The sequence below is a fragment of the Heteronotia binoei genome, chromosome 8 (genome assembly GCF_032191835.1).
Source record: "Heteronotia binoei isolate CCM8104 ecotype False Entrance Well chromosome 8, APGP_CSIRO_Hbin_v1, whole genome shotgun sequence".
Lineage (NCBI taxonomy): Eukaryota > Metazoa > Chordata > Lepidosauria > Squamata > Gekkonidae > Heteronotia > Heteronotia binoei.
The window spans coordinates 109,996,702-110,015,198 of NC_083230.1; the positions used below are offsets into that span (position 1 = coordinate 109,996,702).

Consider the following 18,497-nt stretch of genomic DNA (forward strand, 5'->3'; position numbering starts at 1 on the left):
ACCTCACAGGGTGTCTGTTGGAAGGGGAGAGGTAAAGGAGATTGTAAGCTGCTCTGAGACGCTTGAGATTCAGAGTATAAGGCGGTGTATAAATCCAAAATCATCTTCTAAGAAAGCACTTTCCTGGCTGCACCTTGTTCAGGGATCCATAACTCAGACCTCCAAGTCCAACCTGCATATAACATGGGGCATGTGAAAGAGCATCTTAGGGAGGTACCCTGCAAGTTGGAAGCCTCTAGCTTACCCAGGGTTCATTCTGTACACACCTGAACCCACACCTGCCGTCTCCCCAAAAAGCGCTTGCTCAGGGCACCTTGTTGGGGGACTGATCTCTGTAATTTGGAGATCAACTGAATACCAGGAAGTCTCCAGGCCTCACCTGGAGGTTGGCAACTGTAGGTGCCATCTGCAGAGGGAGCAAACTTCTGCATGCCAGTGACAGCTGGAGGTAGCCTCTATGCCTTGTTTGGCTTTCTAGAGGAACCGATTAGACAATGTGTGGAATAAGGACGCTGGACCAAATGGACTTCCGGTCTAATCTAGCAGGCCTCTTCTTGTGTTCCTTCAGTTGTACCCATTTGGAAATTCAAAAATATGGCCCACCTCATTTCTCCTTTGGAACTGCTATTGGGCACATGCCAAGACTAGGCAACAAGATTTGAACAACAAATGGTGAGAAAAACTTGGTTATTAAGAGCCAAGGATTGTGAAAACTAGAGATGGGTGTGAACCTAGAACACCCACCCACCCCACGTCGGTTCACAAACTGATTTGGTTCGTGCAGGTCTCAGATTCAGCAGCAGCTCACAGGAGCATAGCTCCTTAACCTTTCTGAGGGTTCCCCCCCCTTCCTCCCCACCTACCTTGTCCATCGAATAGTAGGTGCAGCTGCATAACAATCCCTGGATTAGGAGAGCAGGCAGCCAGTCACCAGGGGCTTTGCCATGCCCCCAGCAGCCTTCATTAACCCCTGGAGAAGCCCACAACAAACCTTTCTCCACTTCTTATGTGATTTTGGGTGGCAGGGTGGCTTGCTGGCCTTTTGACTGGAGGAGGGGGGGCGGCCCAGGAGAACCGTAGGTGAGTGAGGCCTGCTTGGGCTGGCTGGATCTCTAGCCAGCCCAAGTATGCCACTTGCCCGGGGGTCTCCTTTCTTCTATCACGTTGCTTTTGGCAGGGGGCAGGGGTAGCATATGCTAATGAGTTTTGCTAATGAGCTCCACCACCTATTTTTCTACAAAATGAGCCCTGGGTTCGTGGATCTTCCCTCTCCACTTTCTGCTGGCAATGGCTCCCTGGATTCAGCAGAATGGAACAGGGGAAAGCTCTTGCAAAAGCCATTTAAAGGGACCGTTCCTTTTTAAATGGCTTTTGAGAGTGAGCACCACGTGCAAGTGAATTCCAGGTGGAACTCGCCACTTGGACTTCAGTTGGCTGTGGCGCTTGCTTGCAAAAGCTACTTAAAGGGGATGTTCCTTTTAAATGACTAAAGCTATTTCAGTGATCCTTTTCACTCCCCCCTCCTGCTTCTAAGCCACCTGCAACTCTTACAGGTTGAAATGGATGCAAGCCATTTTAGCAATCCTCTTTGGCTTCCTCCCCCCCCCCCCAGCCCCGGAAGCAGGGGGAGAGTGAAAGGGATGGCTGAAATGGATTACAATGCTGAAATTGGCAAGCCATTTTAGCCATCCTTCACTGAAATCACTTCCAACTGGGAAGGTGTTTAAATGCCTTCTCAGTTCATAAGCCACACTGTTTGGAGAACATGCCCCACCACCCGCGTCAGCCAACACAAACCGCATGAACCCTCCTGGGAGGTTCAAGAGGGCATGAATCGAGATTCGCAAACCATCAACCGGTCCTGGTTCATGGCGAACCTCAGTTTGTAATTTGGTTTGAGCCCATCCCTAGTGAAACCCAGGTGGCTGAAGCCATGGTATAAAATCTCAAAACATTATCTTGTTTCTTATTTTTAAGTGACAGAGGGAATATCAGGCAAAGAAAAATTTTGCTCCCCGAATTTATTCCAACACTTGGTTACAAGCACATATTTGCATCAAAGTCTCTTTTACAACCAGTTTTGGCATACTTTGCTATATCTTATTATTAAGGTAAATATTCTTCAAAGGATTCTATGATTTGAATCTCTGATTCATTGTGACATTCTATTTGCTGACTGCGGTTAGAAAAGCCAAGGGGGGGAAAAATAGGCCAAAAATTCAAATACATTTTTTTCTTTTTCGCCGTTGTCTTTATTGATTTATGCGTCAAAAAGAGACATCCAGAAATAGCATCTGTAGAAAATTACCATACATTCCCTGCCGCCGATAGAGAGTTGTTATACATTAAAAATCTTTAAACATGTACGAAACAGTCATTCCAATCATTTTCAGGTGAAGAAAAACATGGGAGGGAAAAAAGTAAGGAAAGATGTATTTTATTTTTTCAACAGAAGCAAGAAAGGGGATCGTATCGACCAGATCTATAGCCGTAAAATGGAAACAAACAACAATGCTGAATCTGACTTTCTGTTGATAACGTTGTTCGGAAATGTAAAAAGGGTGCTCATGGAATGCGGAAAGGAAGAAACCTTTCAAAACCTGCATTTTCGTGGGATGAATTCCTTTTACCACCTTACAACCTAATAAGTAACTCTTGGTGGGCAACCTACGCAGTGCAGATTCACATAGCTACACCTTATAGAAATAGAACATATGCATGCTCATGAGCTCTGGAATCACATGGTCAGCATGCCATAACCAGGAATCTTTGACATAGGATTCTGGGGAATAAGCCCACAGAATAACACAGCCTTTGTTCACAAACTGGGACTCAGATTGATTCCTCACTAGTCTTTGTCCTGATTCTGTGTTCCTTTTTCCCCATCGCTCTTCTGTCTGAGTTTGTGCATGCTGCCGAGGGGCCGCAACTTACCCCACCCTCTTTCCCAAGTTCCCTCTGCAGTTTCAGGATTCTCTGAAAACCAGCAGCAGAGGGAACTTGAGAAAGAGGCGGGGGGCAAGTCACAGCCCCACAGCAACGTGTGCAAAATCGGGCAGAAGAGCCGTGGGAAAAAAGGAGCACGAGACTGGGACAAAGGCTAGTGAGGAATCGGTCTCAGAAAAGCAAGCTATGTGATGAAACTGGATCGAGAACCAAAGGACCGACATCAGGCCCGGCGCTAAGGATTCTGGCACCCCAGGCTGAAACCCACACCCCCACCTAGGCTCTTCTCACGCGTGGTCTGATGACATCACCGAAAGTGACATCATCAGGCTGCGTGCACTTTGTGCAAATGCTCAGCCCGTTCCTCTCCCACTTCAAAGGGAGCAGGGAAGAGGCCTCTTTCCAGGTCCCTGTGAAGCGGGAGAGGGACAGGCAAGGGGCGAGTCGCATGTTCTTTCTTTGAGAACCCACGGTTTGGCCCGCCCCTCGCACGGCTTCAGAGGGACCCAGAAAGGGGCCGCCTCCTTTCTTCACAAAAAAGGACACGGCCTTTTCCCAGCTCCCTTTGAAGTGGGAGAGGGGCGGGCCAGGCCAAACGTTCTCAAAGAAAGAAAGTGCAGCCCACCCTAATCTTTGCCTCGCCCTCTCCCGCTTCAGAGGGACCCGTAAAAAGGCCGCCTCCTTCTTTCTTTCCTCTTCCCAGCTCCCTCTGAAGCGGGTGAGGGCCAGGCAAGGGACGTTCGGGATGGCGTGAGCAGGACGGGGAAGGAGTGCCTGCTCCTGCAGTGAGGTGGCGCCCCAAGTGGCCGCCAACTTCACCGATTCCCACATGCCGGCCCTGGCCACCATGCAATTCCATACAAAGATCCGTTTTGTCCAGCCATAGAAAGATGGAAACATGTAAAAGTGGGGTGCAAATGGGACAATCCTCTTCTTATTCTTGAGTCCCAGCACCCAGTATTCTGTACAATTAAAGTTCAACTAGTCGTTATGGTTTTGAATTCCTAGCATAAGTAGAACTGAACAAAGAAAAAAAGTAAGCCGAAGTGGCAGTCATAAAAGGGATCACACCAATATCCTGGACATCATAGAAGAGCAGGTCAAGGCTAGCAGAGCCACTGGCACTGACAGTCTCGACCACATCCTCATTTGCAGCACCTTCCAGAAGTGAATGCAACAGCAGCAAACAATGAAAAGAAAGAACAACAGTGAAAGGAAGAGGGGGAGCTATGATAATCAAAACCCAACCAGGGATGTCTGTCACAAAAAAGGGGGTGGTGGTCAGGGCTTTTTTTTTTTGTAGCAAGAACTCCTTTGCACACCCCTCTAATGGAGTCACAAGGCTCTTGGTATATGGCCTACTGTAAGCTCTTGGAAGACTGGCTACATTAGGGGGTGTGGCCTAATATGCAAATACGTTCCTGCTACAAAAAAGGTCCTGGTTCTGGCAGTGGTTTCAAATCATGTTCCGGGGAAACCTGGAGTTCTTACAAGCTTATTGGGGAGGGGGGCTTCTAATGGAAAAATTACTGTTAACAGACAAGGCTGCTATTAGACACAATGTCTGGGGCAGTGATGCTTTGTTTTCTTGGTACTTGGCGGGTAATGGTGGAAAGACTTATACAGTTCTGGCCCCGCTGGTAGACCTTCTAATGCCGACTGGGGTTTGGCCATTGTGCGACACAGAGTGTTCGACTGGATGGGCCTGATCCAACATGGCCCCGCTGGTAGACCATCTGATAGCACCTGGGTTTTGGCCAGTGTGTGACACAGATTGTTGGACTGGAGGGGCCTGATCCAACATGGCCCCGCTGGTAGACCTTCTGATGGGGACTGGGTTTTGGCCAGTGTGTGTCACAGTGTTGGACTGGAGGGGCCTGATCCAACCTGGAGTCTCTTATGTTCTTAATGGACAGCTTGCCTACCATTTACTGACTTCTGCCTGGCACATGCAGTTGCAGGGAAACAATGAGATGTATTCATGGTCACACTCTTGCCAGAGCAGGACAACAGTGAGGCATGAAATGCCCAAGCTACTCTGCAGTAAATGGACTGCAAGCCTTAGAACATACCCCAAGGTATGCTACGTGGGCTCTGTGACAGACATTTAGGGACTCCTTGGCAGAAGCAGCAATGCGGACACGGTTCTTGGGAAGTAGGAACATTAAAAAAACAATGGTGGGGTACGGCGATCACAGTGATAAGAGCGGCCATATCCCATCAGATACTTAAGGCGACCATGAGCAACTTGTATATCATGGAAAAGGTCACTAAGTAACCAACCAACCAAGACATTCCTCTGCAGGGCTGGGGAAGGGGTATGAAGTAGGCAATAGTGTGGAAGATCCTAGACCCAAGAAAGAGTTGATAGTGCCACCAGGCGGTGGTGTAGGAGACGCCACTGATGGCGTATAGGAGCCCAATGACGGCAAAGGGAATGATGTTCTCCAGATCGTTGAGATGAATTCTGGGGAGGAAGCAAAAAAAAATCACAGTATCTGTTCGCTTTCTTTTTGGTCATCGCTCCCAAAGCCAGCCCACCCTGGCTGATCTTCACCAAGTAGTGGTAAGCTACAATACAATTTCACCCAAATGTTGCTCCTTGCTTCACCGAGACAGTTAACAATAGAACGTTCTGAAGGGCATTAATCTACAGGGGCCCCAAAACTCGGAATTGACTTGATGGAACTTCATATGTGCACTCGTACATATCAATACCCTTAAATATTATCTAGAAGGCACACTAACAAAGATAACAGCATTTATAATTCATCCATAGCACAGAGTAGCTTGAGGGGGAAACTCCCCCAAACTCTGACTAGCCCCAGTTTGTGAACACTGCATCATCCTTTCATGTATGTTTCCTTCTCCCTGGTACCAAAAAAAAATTCCCTAACCTTTCCCTATGCTGGTCTTATGGGGACTGTTACTCCCAGCTTTTTTTTAAAAAAAGTCTCCTTCTAGCATGGTTGTGTTGTAAAATGCATACATACTTTTTTTTCCCTGTGCAAAGTATTAAGAGTTTTAACAAAGACGTGTGTGTAATATTTGTTTAAGTCTTGCAGCTCTCAGACACCTGGTGTTTATTCTATGTGGTTCTTAAGTAAAGCAAGTTTGACCGTCCCTGCTCTAGGCTGATGCTGCATTAAGCAAGAAGTTGGATTATATGGCCTGCATGGCCCCTTCCAATTCTACGATTTTACATTCAGACAAAAAAAAAAAATACTTCTTTACCCAGGAAGTAACTGAATGGTGGGATTCACTGCCAGTGGAGATAGAAACAGCCATTAGCAACAGATAGCGTAAAAAGGGGGTTAGATACATTAATGGAGGAGGGGTCCATCAATGGATACTACTGAAGTGAGCTTCCATAAGAAGAATAAGCAAACCTCTGAATGCAGGAAGGCAGCAGCAAGAGAGGGCCTTGCCATCCACGTCATGTTTGTTTGGCCTTCCAGAGCAACTTTTAGGACATTTTAGGGGAGGGATGGTGGCTTAGTCGTAGAGCATCTGCTTGGTAAAGCATAAGGTCCCAGGTTCAATCCCCGGCATCTCCAACTAAAAAGGGTCCAGGCAAATAGGCGTGAAAAACCTTAGCTTGAGACCCTGGAGAGCCGCCACCAGTCTGAGTAGACAATACTGAGACCGTGATGCTGGACTAGATGGACCACTTGTCTGATCCAGCAAGCTGCTCTTATACACCTCTGCCTGAAACCCTAGAGAGCAGCTGCCGGTCAGAGTAGACAATACAGACCATGATAAACTAATAGTCTCACTCCGTGAAAGGCATCTTCATGTGCTTGTGGTGCATGACAGACTAACCCTGGAGGTGGTGGCTGGGCAGGGAGAAACATTTACAGCTGTTTTTGGGATTCATCTTTAAAAGCAAATGAATAAAAGATAAAAGCTGCTAGTGGTTGGATTTTCCAAACTCTGCATTATAAAGCTATCAAATTTAGGAGCTCCGTTAAGCCTGTTCACAAACCCATAAATCCAGCCAAATAAAAACTACTCCACAAACAGACTTAATTTTCTACAATAAAGGATTTTTCTCCAGCCTCGGGATAGCACAGACTCTTGCAGAAGGTATTCTAGTTTGTTGATGATAGTCTAAAGTATTATTATATATTTGTACAATTGCCACCGGAAGTCATCTTCACGTATATAGAAAAGTCACCTCTGTCAGAATCACAGAGTCCCAAGCCCAAAACTGAAGAAAATTTATTCACTGATTTCATTTGTACTCCGCCCTCCCCCTCAAACAGGGATCCAAAGCGACTTATGTCATTCCCTCCCCTCCATTTTATCCTCACAAGAACCCCATGAGGTAGGTTAGGCTGAGAGTGTGTGACTGGCCCAAGGTCACCCAACAAGCTTCCATGGCAGGGGTGGCCAGACTGAGAGCCAGTTTGGTGTAGTGCAGGGATGGCCAACGGTAGCTCTCCTGATGTTTTTTTCCCTACAACTCCCATCAGCCCCAGCCAGCATGGCCAATGGCTGGAGCTGATGAGAGTTGTATGCAAAAAACATCTGGAGAGCTACCGTTGGCCACCCCTGGGGTAGTGGGGTTAAGTGTGCGGACTCTTATCTAGGAGAACTGGGTTTGATTCCCCACTCCTCCACTTGCAGCTGCTGGAATGGCCTTGGGTCAGCCATACCTGTCAGAGTTGTCCTTGAAAGGGCAGCTTCTGGGAGAGCCATCTCAGCCCCACCTACCACACAGGGTGTCTGTTGTGGGGGCGGGGGGGGGGGGAGGAAGGTAATGGATATTGTGAGCCCCTCTGAGATTCACAGCAAAGGGTGGGATATAAATCCAGTATCATCATCTTAATGTAAGAGCCACATAGAATAAAAGTCAGATGTCTGAAAAGAGAGCCCTGTGGCGCAGAGTGGTAAAGCTGCAGTACTGCAGTCGGAGCCCTCTGCTCACGACCTGAGTTCAATCCCCTGCAGAAGTTGGGTTCAGGTAGCCGGCTTGAGGTTGACTCAGCCTTCCACCCTTCCGAGGTCAGTAAAATGAGTACCCAGCTTGCTGGGGTAAAGTGTAGATGACTGGGGAAGGCAATGGCAAACCACCCCGTAAAAAGTCTGCCGTGAAAACGTGAAAGCAACGTCACCCCAGAGTCAAAAATGACTGGTGCTTGCACAGGGCTACCTTTACCAGATGTCTGAAAGCTGCAAGACATGAACAAATACTACACTCGCTTTTATTAAAACTCTTAATACTGGATTCGTGCAGCCTCCCTACATACTCACATACTCCCTACATACTCACTTCCCTCCCTACATACTCACTTTTGTCCCTCAGCTCTTGCACTCTCTTTCCCCACATCAGGACTCTGGGTGACCTCTGTGGTGGAGAAGAGCATGCAAGTTTGCCTATTTAGTGTAGTGGTTAAGTGCACAGACTCTTATCTGGGAGAACTGGGTTTGATTCCCCACTCCTCCACTTGCACCTGCTGGAATGGCCTTGGGTCAGCCATAGCTCTGGCAGAGCTTGTCCTTAAGTACAAGTTAAACCACAAATCTGGTGCAATGATTTCTGATGCTATGATTGCAAGTTCTAGCACATGTAATGATTTGTGAGGGAGTAGTTTCTGGTATTCACACAGTACTAAAACTGAAGGTTCCAATACAAATTTGTAAGGACATTCCAGTCAATATCTGGCAACCAGTCACAGTAAAGAGAAAAAGCGCTATTCTGCCATTCAATTTAAATGTACTATTTCCAAAGAAACTTCAGAGATTCCAGGCAAATCCAGCTGATGGAGGCTAGCTTGTAAAAACTCCATTTAAGAGCATAAGAGAAGCCATGTTGGATCAGGCCAAAGGCCCATCCAGTCCAAAACTCTGTGTCACACAGTGGCCAAAAAACCCAAAGTGCCATCAGGAGGTCCACCAGTGGGGCCAGGACACTAGAAGCCCTCCCACTGTGCCCCTCCAGCACCCAGAATACAGAGCATCACTGCCCCAGACAGAGAGTTCCAACAATACTGTGGCTAAAAGCCACTGATGGAACCTCTGCTCCAGATGTTTATCCAATCCCCTCTTGAAGCTGTCTATGCTTGTAGCCGCCGCCACCTCCTTTGGCAGTGAATTCCACTTCCTTTGATCAGTTCTAACCAGACTGCTCAGCAATTTCATTGAATGTTCACGAGTTCTCGTGAAAAAGGGAGAAAAGTACTTCTTTCTGCCTTCTCTATCCCACGCAAAATCTTGTAAACCTCTATCATGTCACCCCTCAGTCAATGTTTCTCCAAGCTAAAGAGCCCCAAGCGTTTTAACCTTTCTTCATAGGGAATGTGTACCAACCCTTTAATCGACCATTGGATACTTAACGTGAGGGGTCCTTCTCCTCTGAGGCAGGAGGACATTTTGTGGGTGATTCCTAACCTACTTGCAGGGAGGCAGGACTTGAAGTTTCACTTCCTGTTCCGGTTAGGAGTCACTCATCCCTCAGTTCGGGTGCTCCGAGAAGCAGTAACTCAGTAGAAAAAAGACTTGTATAAAAACTATTAATAACCTCAACAAGAAGTAAACATTCCAGAACAGGAAAAGAAATAAGAACAGCATCGTCTCTTGAAACGTAAAGCTTCAACAACCGTTATTGGTACCATGCTAACCCTGTACTAAGGTCACGTACCCCATCGCTAAAGTAAATATCCATGGTTTCGCCTTAGGCACTACCTAATTCTTTCTGGTGTATGACTTTTTTTTTTTTTGAACAGGTGCCTGGAGAAGGAGAACAAACCCTGGGCGGGCCAAGATGTCCTCCTGTTCTCAGAGGAGAAGGACCCCTCACGGTAAGTTTCCAATGGTTGTTCTCCCTCTGAGGCAGGAGGACTTGGGTCAGCCATAGCTCTCGTAGGGGACATCCCAAAGCAGTGTCCCAATTCAGGGTGTGGAAATGTTGTCCTCCTCCTCCTCCAGTATCTGCTGCAGTACTCGACGGCCAAAAGACACGTCCGCTGATGAGTAGGCATTTATCTTATAATGCCTTATAAATGTGGATAGGGACGACCAGGTGGCACCCTGCAGACTTTTTGAACAGAAGCTCTCCTATTAAATGCAGCATTGGTGGCTGCGCTACGGACACAGTGGGCTGTTATACGCTTGGGCACTGGAACGTTTTGGATTTTATATGCCTCAGCGATGCAAAGCCTAAAGCCTTATTAATAGAAGCAGCCGACATTTTCTTCCCCATATAAGGAGGAGAAACGTTTATAAATAGAGCATCCGTCTTGCGTATTTTCTCAGTTCAAACAATGTAACATTTGAGTGCATGTATCACGTCCTAAGTATGCCACGTCTTTTCCTTTGGATGCGACGGACGTGGACAGAAGGAAGGTAAGTATATCTCCTGCTCCAGATGAAATGCGGATGACACTTTGGGTCTGAAAGTAGGGTCTGTCCAAAGCACAACCTTGTCCTTATGAAAAACACATAACTCAGATTTGATAGACAAGGTTCCTAGTTCTGATACCCGCCGAGCCGATGTAATTGCTGTAAGGAAAAATTCTTTCATCCGAAGTTGATTCAAGGAAGATTCCTAAATGGGCTCGAAAGGATGCTTGGTTAAGGCCACAAGAACTGTACTGAGGCACCACGCAGGAAACCTGTGCACTTGTGGTGGTTGGGACAATGTCGCACCCCTAAGGAAACGCAATACATGAGAATGCTTAGATAGGGACATCTTGTCAAACTTTGGCAAAACCGATGCTAAAGCTGCCACTTGCCTCTTCAAGATGGTGGCACAAAGACCCAAGGTCAGACCCCCCTGTCCAAAACATTTCTCAATCTTGGTCTCAGACAATTTATCCCCTTACGGCGACACCATCGAACGAACACCTTCCAGGTAACATTGTATATCCGTTGGGTAGATGGTCTTCTAGAATTAACTATGTGTTCTGTTAGTGAATTAGAGTATCCTAAACCTAGCAACTTTTCCCTCTCAATTTCCAAGCGGTTAAGTGTAGCCACTCTGGATGTGGATGTACTATGGGAACCTGCTGAAGTAGGTCCTCCTGAATCGGAAGTGTCATTGGAGTTTCTGGAGACAACTCTACTAGATCTGCAAACCAAGGGCGTCGCGGCCAGTGGGGTGCAACTAGTATCACATCAGCCCTCCTCTCCCTGATTTTTCGGATCAGTCTGGGTAGAAGAGGAATGGGTGGAAATGCGTATAGCAGCTCCCCTGGCCACAGGGTTGTTAGAGCATCTGTTGCTTCTGCCATCTGACAATAATACCTTGTGAAGAACTGCTTCAGCTGATAGTCGGTGCTGGAGGCAAACAGATCTACTTGGGGTCGATCAAATTGTTCCACAATCTGCCTGAACACTCTCGGGTTGAGAGACCATTCCGACTGCTTGATCCCCTGGCAACTCAACCAGTCTGCTCTGATGTTGTCCTCTCCCCTGATATGTTTGGCCCGGATCGACGCCAGGTGCACCTGGGCCCAAGAAAATAGCATGGACGCTTCCTTGGGTAGACCCTCGGACCTTGAGCCCTCCTGTTTGTTTATATAAGCCTTTGCAGCTACATTGTCGGTCCGTATGAGTGCATGAGCTGCTTCCACCTTGTCGGAGAATTGAACCAGTGCCAGTCGAACAGCCCTCAGCTCTAGGATGTTGATAGGAAGACTGGTTTCCTTCCGAAACCACTTCCTTTGAATCGAGGAATTTTGAAAGGTAGCCCCCCCCCATTCAAAAAGATTGGTGTCTGTAAAGATCTGAAGGTGCTCCGCAATCCAGAATACTTTTCCCTTGGACAGGTTCAATGTCTTCATCCACCATACTAGACTGTGTTTGACTGGGAGGGGAATCCAAATAGACATATCTACGTTTTGAGAAATCTTGGCTTGATATGGACGAAGAAAACCTTGAAGTTTTCTGGAGTGGAACCTGCCCCATTGAATGGTGTCGATCGTGGAAATCAGTAGACCCTGCAGCACAGCCAGGGACATTAGGGAAGAGCATCTGCTCCCGATGACCGAACTTGCTGCCGCTCTGATACGCGCAGCCTTCTGACTCGGGAGGTACAGACGTGTCGTCATCGTATCCAGGATTACCCCCAGGTGTTCCAGATGGTGGGTCGGGGATATGGAACTCTGATGAAGATTCATCATGAAACCTAAGGACTGAAGACAATCAATAGTCTCTTGCGCGTCCTGTTTGGCTCTCTCCAGGGATGGGGCACAAATCAAGATGTCGTGCAGATACGGATGAATATGAATGCCCTTCTCTCTTAGAATAGCTACTGGTGTCACTAGCAGCTTCGTAAACACCCTTGGGGCTGAAGCCAGACCAAAGGGAAGGGCTCGAAACTGAAAATGCTGGATCTCTGTAACAAAATTGTAGAAACTTCCGATGCCCCACAAAGATTGGAACATGCAGATACGCCTCTGTGAGATCTATCGAATTCAGGAGCTCTCGAGGTTGGAGTGCTTCCGCTATGACTCTCAGTGTTTCCATCCTGAAGTGCCTCGGAACTACAAATTTGTTGACATACTTTAGATTCAATATAGCACGCCAATCCCCTGATATCTTTGGGACCGTGAAAAAAACAGAGTAGACTCTTTGTTGTCTTTCCAAGATTGGAACCCTTTCTATGGCTTCGAAATTGAGAAGGTGTTGAATAGCTTGCAGAGTTCGCTGTGTCTTCTCTGCCTTTCTGTTAACTGGGGAAGGAACAAATCGGGGAGGTGGGAAGGACACAAAATTGATTTTGTAGCCGTCGGAGATGACTTCTTGACACCATCTGTCTGCTGGAGACGTCATCTACTGTGAAGTGAAGTACTGAAGTCTTGCTTCGACTGGCAATGGAAGGCAGTCATGCCTTGTTGGACTTAGGATCTCTGTCCGGCCTGGTGGATTGCTTGTTGCCTGAGTTTCCAAATCTGTTTGGGAAGCTTTGCCTATGAAAGGAGTTCTTCGGATTCCACAACAATCTCCGGAAATCCTGATTTGCTCTAGGAAGAGTGTGTTGAGTCCGAAAGAATGATGAAAAGGACTGTCTTCTGTCTTGTCTGCAAAGAAATTTCGGCATGGCCTTTTTCTTGTCCTTGGTCTCCACAAGGATCTTTTCCAGATCCTCCCCAAACTCCCCAGAACTCCGTGAAAAGGATAAGCCCTAATGATATTCTTGGAATGAGAATCAGCTGACCAAGCTCTAAGCCACACAGTACATCTAGCTGCAGTGGCGGACGAAATAACACGAGAAGCAAACACCATTGAATCCAAGGTTGAATCCATGAGGAAGGAAATAGCCTTTAGGATCCTATTTGCCCCATCAAGAACCTTAGAATTTTCATCTGGTAACATCTGGATTAATTTCCTCATCCAAACAATGCTTGCCCGTGCAACCATGGACACCACAGCCGAAGCTTTTAGAATCATGGCTGTGTCCTCATGAGCTTTGCGCAATGCAAAATCTGCTTTCTTATCTAGGCTGTCCTTTAAGGAACCATGCCCATCTTCTGACACTAGGCCAGAGCTTTGCAATGCCGTAATAGGCCCGTCTACCAGGGGAACTTTTCAAGAACCCAAGGTACTGTTTATTGGCAAATGGCTTCTTCCATTCTGCCCTCATCTGCCTTTCAAAATATGATGGAAAGGCCTTGCCCGACACAGTGTGCTTAGGGAAAAACTATGAATCCCCTTACTGGGCTGCTGTTCCGGCTCCTATTCCACATCACGATCATCATGTAGATCTAAGGCCATTAAGGTCTTAGCCAATATATAACTATGATCCTCTACCATAAAGAACCTGGCAGATGGTTCAGGGACTTCAATGTCCATTTCTTCCTCCCCTGAGGAGGACTCCCCCTCTTCTCTAGTGCTTTGATCATCCCCCATTGCACAGCCTGCGCCCATGGATGATTCAGCCACATCGCGGTTTCCCTGTTCTGTGCCGCCTTAGTCAGCCATTTAGTCCCCTTAGAAGCCTTCCGCCCTGTACGAAGGGAAGGGGAGGAGGAAGAAACAGAGGAGGAGGACCTATGTGTTCTTCTATCTCTTTTGCCACATGCCCTAGAAAGCCCCTCTATTAACTGCTCAGATAGTTGGGCAAAAGATTCTGGAGACAAGGTCACTGGGGCTGTATTGCCTTGCAATGGGACAGAAGCAATGGGCATTTGGTCTCCTTGCGAGGTGGACGCAGAGGGAGCCGAACCCGCAGCAGTAGCCATCATAAATATACTGAAAATAAGCCTGTAGGCTGCACAGCTCACCACCCAGGCGATACCAGACAAAGCAGCACGACCTCCCAGGCTCTGGAAGCCTCTCCTTCACAAGTACGCTGTCGTCTGGTCCTCTAGCCGCTTTGGCGTGCTTTTCTCAAGACACGATATGGCAGCTGTGATAGGAAGATCTGCACAAGCCAACTATGGGTCTTGTTGGCTCCACTCCAGAAGACACCCCGGGTCGGCCCACCTGCGAATCAGCAGGAATCCAGGTCCCTTGGTCTTGCTCTAGGCCAAAAGACCCTTCGAGCTCCCCCGGATCGTCTGGCGTCGGCGCGAAAAAAAACACTCTTAAAATGGCTGCCGGGACAACCCTCGGCCGAAAAAAGGCACTCCCACAGCCAAACGGCTGTCTAAAACTCCCCAGGACTCATACTCTGGCTGAGAGCAGAAGTATAGGATAGAAGGAGACAGGTAAGAAATAAGACAGTATAGAACAGAATTGAAGAAAAAACTGAAGCAGGCGAAGCCTGCTGTAGGTGCTCTCCCTTCTGAGGCAGGAAAAGAACTGAGGGATGAGTGACTCCTAACCGGAACAGGAAGTGAAACTTCAAGTCCTGCCTCCCTGCAAGTAGGTTAGGAATCACCCACAAGATCTCCTCCTGCCTCAGAGGGAGAACATCCTAGTTTCTTGTTTCCTCTTTCATCAAACTCGGTATCACTTAGTAATCCATTCCTGGCAATTCAAAGTTTATTCCATGCACTGCGCTGACAGACCTGCACCAGGTCCTTTGCATTGGAACCTTCAGTTTTAGTACTATATGAATACCAGAAAATATTGCCTAATAAATCTTTACATGTACTAGAACCTGTGATCTTAGTATCAGACAGGCCTCATTTTGAACAGTAGCTCACAGGAGCAGTGCGCCAGAACCTCTAAAGCAGGGGTGTCATACATGCGGCCCAGGGGCCGAATGAGGCCCCTGGAGGGCTCCTATCAGGTCCGCAAGTCTGCTTCCTTCTCCCTCTCTTGCTTCCTTCAGTTATCAGACACCATTAAATAAAATATTGCAAAAGTGCTAATCTTTTAAGCATGTATTATTTAAAGTTTTTTTAAAAAATCTTTGTGTTTGTGTCCTTTATAAAGTTAATGTCTCCTTGGCATTACATTTTATAACACATATTGCCTGGCCTGACAAGGTCTCATTTATGCCAGATCTGGCCCTCATAACAAATGAGGTTCACACCCCTCCTCTAAATTTTATTGTGATCTTTCTTTCTTAACCCCTCCTCAAAAAAAAAAAAAAACACTCGCTTTTGGGCTCCAGTGTTCACACAACCTGTGATAATTTTGCTGAACTCTAAGGAGTTGACATGCTTTCTAATATTTCCTCCCACAAAAAATGGGAAAATAACCAAAACATATAAAAAACAGACAGATAGAAATCTTCCTCATGCCACTGTGGCCACACATTAGAAAGTAGCTGGAAAAGTATGATGGGAGTAAGGTTTTATTATGAGCAGGGCTTGGGGGTTTTTTTGCAGGAACTCCTTTGCATATTAGGCCACACACCCTGGATGTAGTCAATCCTTCAAGAGCTTACAGGGGTCTAGGTACAGGGCCTACTGTAAACTTCAGGAGGATTGGCTACATCAGGAGGGTGTGGCTTAATATGCAAAAAAGTTCCTGCTACAAAAAAAGGCCCTGATAATTCAAAAGAAGCATTTTAAGGTAGATGCTGAGCTGATATAATTTAGTCCACCTTCTGATGATGTCAGGGGTGTGTGGCATAGGCAAATGAGTTCTGCAAACGAGTTGTGCTAAAGGGCTCTGGCATCTCTTTTTCTACCAAATGATCCCTGGTATCAGAAATTATTGCTCCGAATTTGTGGTTTCACTTGTATTTATTACAACCATTTATGAATTCTAATTAGCACATTTCACAGGGTATATCTTTTTTGTCAGTTCTCCCAGATACTAGTCTGACTTCCTGAATCACTACACTACACTGGTGTTTCTCAAACCCCTTCATCAATACCTTATTTCTTGTTAATCAAGCCTGATTGTGATCAAAGTCCCCTGGGTTACCTGCGTATGCGCTCCACATCTGGATCAGTCCGCAGATACTTTTTTGCCTGCTCCCCTTTTCCGTGTGTTGACGCATCTTCAGGGTTAGCAAATGCCTGTTTGAGAGAAGGAAGGTGGGGGGGAAGACCTTGATGCTCAGATTAAAAGCAGGCCCAGCACTGGCCTTAAACTCTCTATCTGCTTCCACCCACCCAATCCTGAGATCCTATACATCGTGAAATAAAGTGAGTTCAGCCACCTTTGAATCAACCAAGAACATTTTATTGCAAGAAGAAAGAGTCACCAACAGCACTTCACTCAATATATACCAGGGGTGGCCAAACTTGCTTAATGTAAGAGCCACATAAAATAAACATCAGATGTTTGAGAGCTGCAAGACATGAATGTCACATGTTTGAGAGCCACAAGACAAGAAGGAAGGCAAATAGATTGGGGGGAGGGAGAGGTGAAAAGAAAGGCATTCTCTAAGGTGCCACCTGGCTTGGTTTGGAGAAGCGATTTAAAGAGATAAATACCTTCTCCAAGCTGGCCAGCAGGGCAGTAGGGGCTCCAAGAGCCGCACAATGTGTGAAAGAGCCACATGTGGCTCCCATGCCAAAGTTTGGCCACCTCTGATATATACAATCTGGTCATGATTAACCACATCCCCCTAGCAGGCAACATCTATTGGCACACTCCAGAATCCTTCATCTGCATCTCTTTGCTACAAGTTGTTACATGCCCAGCATCCTGATTGGCTAGTTCTTCCAGGCTTCAGGATCCTGGTTTGCAAGGAGTGCCTGTCTCAAGCTCAGTGAGATGCAATACATAATACATAGTCTGGGCCAATGCCCCAAAATACAGAGCCAGAATAAGGAGTGATTAGTGCCAATCCACACAAAAATTCTATAGATCTAATTTGTAGATTTTCCCATGAAAGCATAGAACAACTTAAAAGCACACAGAATTACACATCATGACAACAAGACAAAAAAACTAGAACACCAGGAAGACCACTGACTTTATTAGAAGTCCTTCTGGAATAGTTAAGTTTCCAAGTGATACCAGAAAGCCTGCGATGAACTTGCTAAGAGAAGATCCAGAATTCAGAAGCAACACCCAGAAAGCGACTCCCCTCCCCTCCAATGATTCCACAGCTTGAGTAGGAATGCACAGGTGCAGGAAGTGCTTTGGATCCGAACAGCTAGTGTGCATGAAGGCACCCACTGTCACGACTGGAAGTTCTGATGCAGTCTGCCCTCTGAATCGGGATCCCCCTAGCAGGAAGACCACATCAATGTGTTGACTCCCTCCTCTAACTGTGGGTCCCTCGCCCACCTCAAGGTTACCATGGGGCACGAGGCCTCAAATTTCCCCAGAGAACTGTGCTGCACTGAAGGGTACTTCCCTCTTTAAACCCATCCTGCCTCATTTAGTCATTGTATTCAGGGCTTTTTTTTTCCCTGGGGAAATGAGGCGGAACAGAGTTCAGCAGGGGTGGAATTCCAGCAGGAGTTCCTTTGCATATTAGGCCACACCCCCTGATGTAGCCAGTCCTCCAAGAGCTCACAAGGCTCTTCTTTGTAAGCTCTTGGAGGATTGGCTACATCAGGAGTGTGTGGCCTAATATGCAAAGGAAATCCTGATAGAATTCTACCCCTGTAGTTCAGAAACCACTTTTTGGAAACAAAATTCTCAAAAAATATTTAAAAGTTCACAAGGGGCACCCATGTATTTCTCCTTCATTTCCACCTTGAGAGATCCGGCACCTCTTTATCCAGAAAAAAAGCCCTGATTGTATCACATTTTTCCTTTGGAACTCAAGACAACTTACATTCCTTTCTATAAAAATTGTGACGTATCAGATGGAAAACCCCACGCCTCAGAACCTAAATGCACTTAAAAGGGATGCGTCTTACCTTATTCTTCATTCGATAGAATCCTGTCAAGGGGCTCATCAGCATCATTTTTACCATGAGGATGACTAAACACTTGATATAAACAAAAATCACTTCCAAATCAATGTACTCCAAAAGATCTGTCAACATCTTGGCCCCTCTTTGTTGAAGACCTGGAAGAGAAATTAAGGGCAACCAATGTTACGAAACATTAATAACTGGGGTGACAGCAGAACTTCCATGACTGGTCAGGTGAAACACACACACAAAAAAGCATTGTTTGCTAGATTATTTGTTTCATTTTTAAAATCCAACCCCCCTCTTCAAAAAGCTCAGGGAAAGGTGCATGGCTCTTCCTTCCTCCACTTTATTCTCACTGTCTGAGAGAAAATGACTGGCCCACAG

At 46.7% G+C, this 18,497-nt stretch overlaps 1 protein-coding gene across 1 annotated transcript; it reads right to left on the minus strand.

Moving 5' to 3' along the window:
* Positions 1–2,228: 2,228 nt before the first annotated feature.
* Positions 2,229–18,267, minus strand: MGST1 (microsomal glutathione S-transferase 1). Its single transcript, XM_060245872.1, has 3 exons — positions 18,114–18,267; positions 16,216–16,310; positions 2,229–5,413 (listed from the first exon to the last, which is right to left on the minus strand). Exons 1-3 carry the CDS (start codon positions 18,240–18,242, stop codon positions 5,167–5,169), a joined length of 471 nt encoding a protein of 156 aa, XP_060101855.1. The 5' UTR covers positions 18,243–18,267; the 3' UTR covers positions 2,229–5,166.
* Positions 18,268–18,497: the final 230 nt, after the last annotated feature.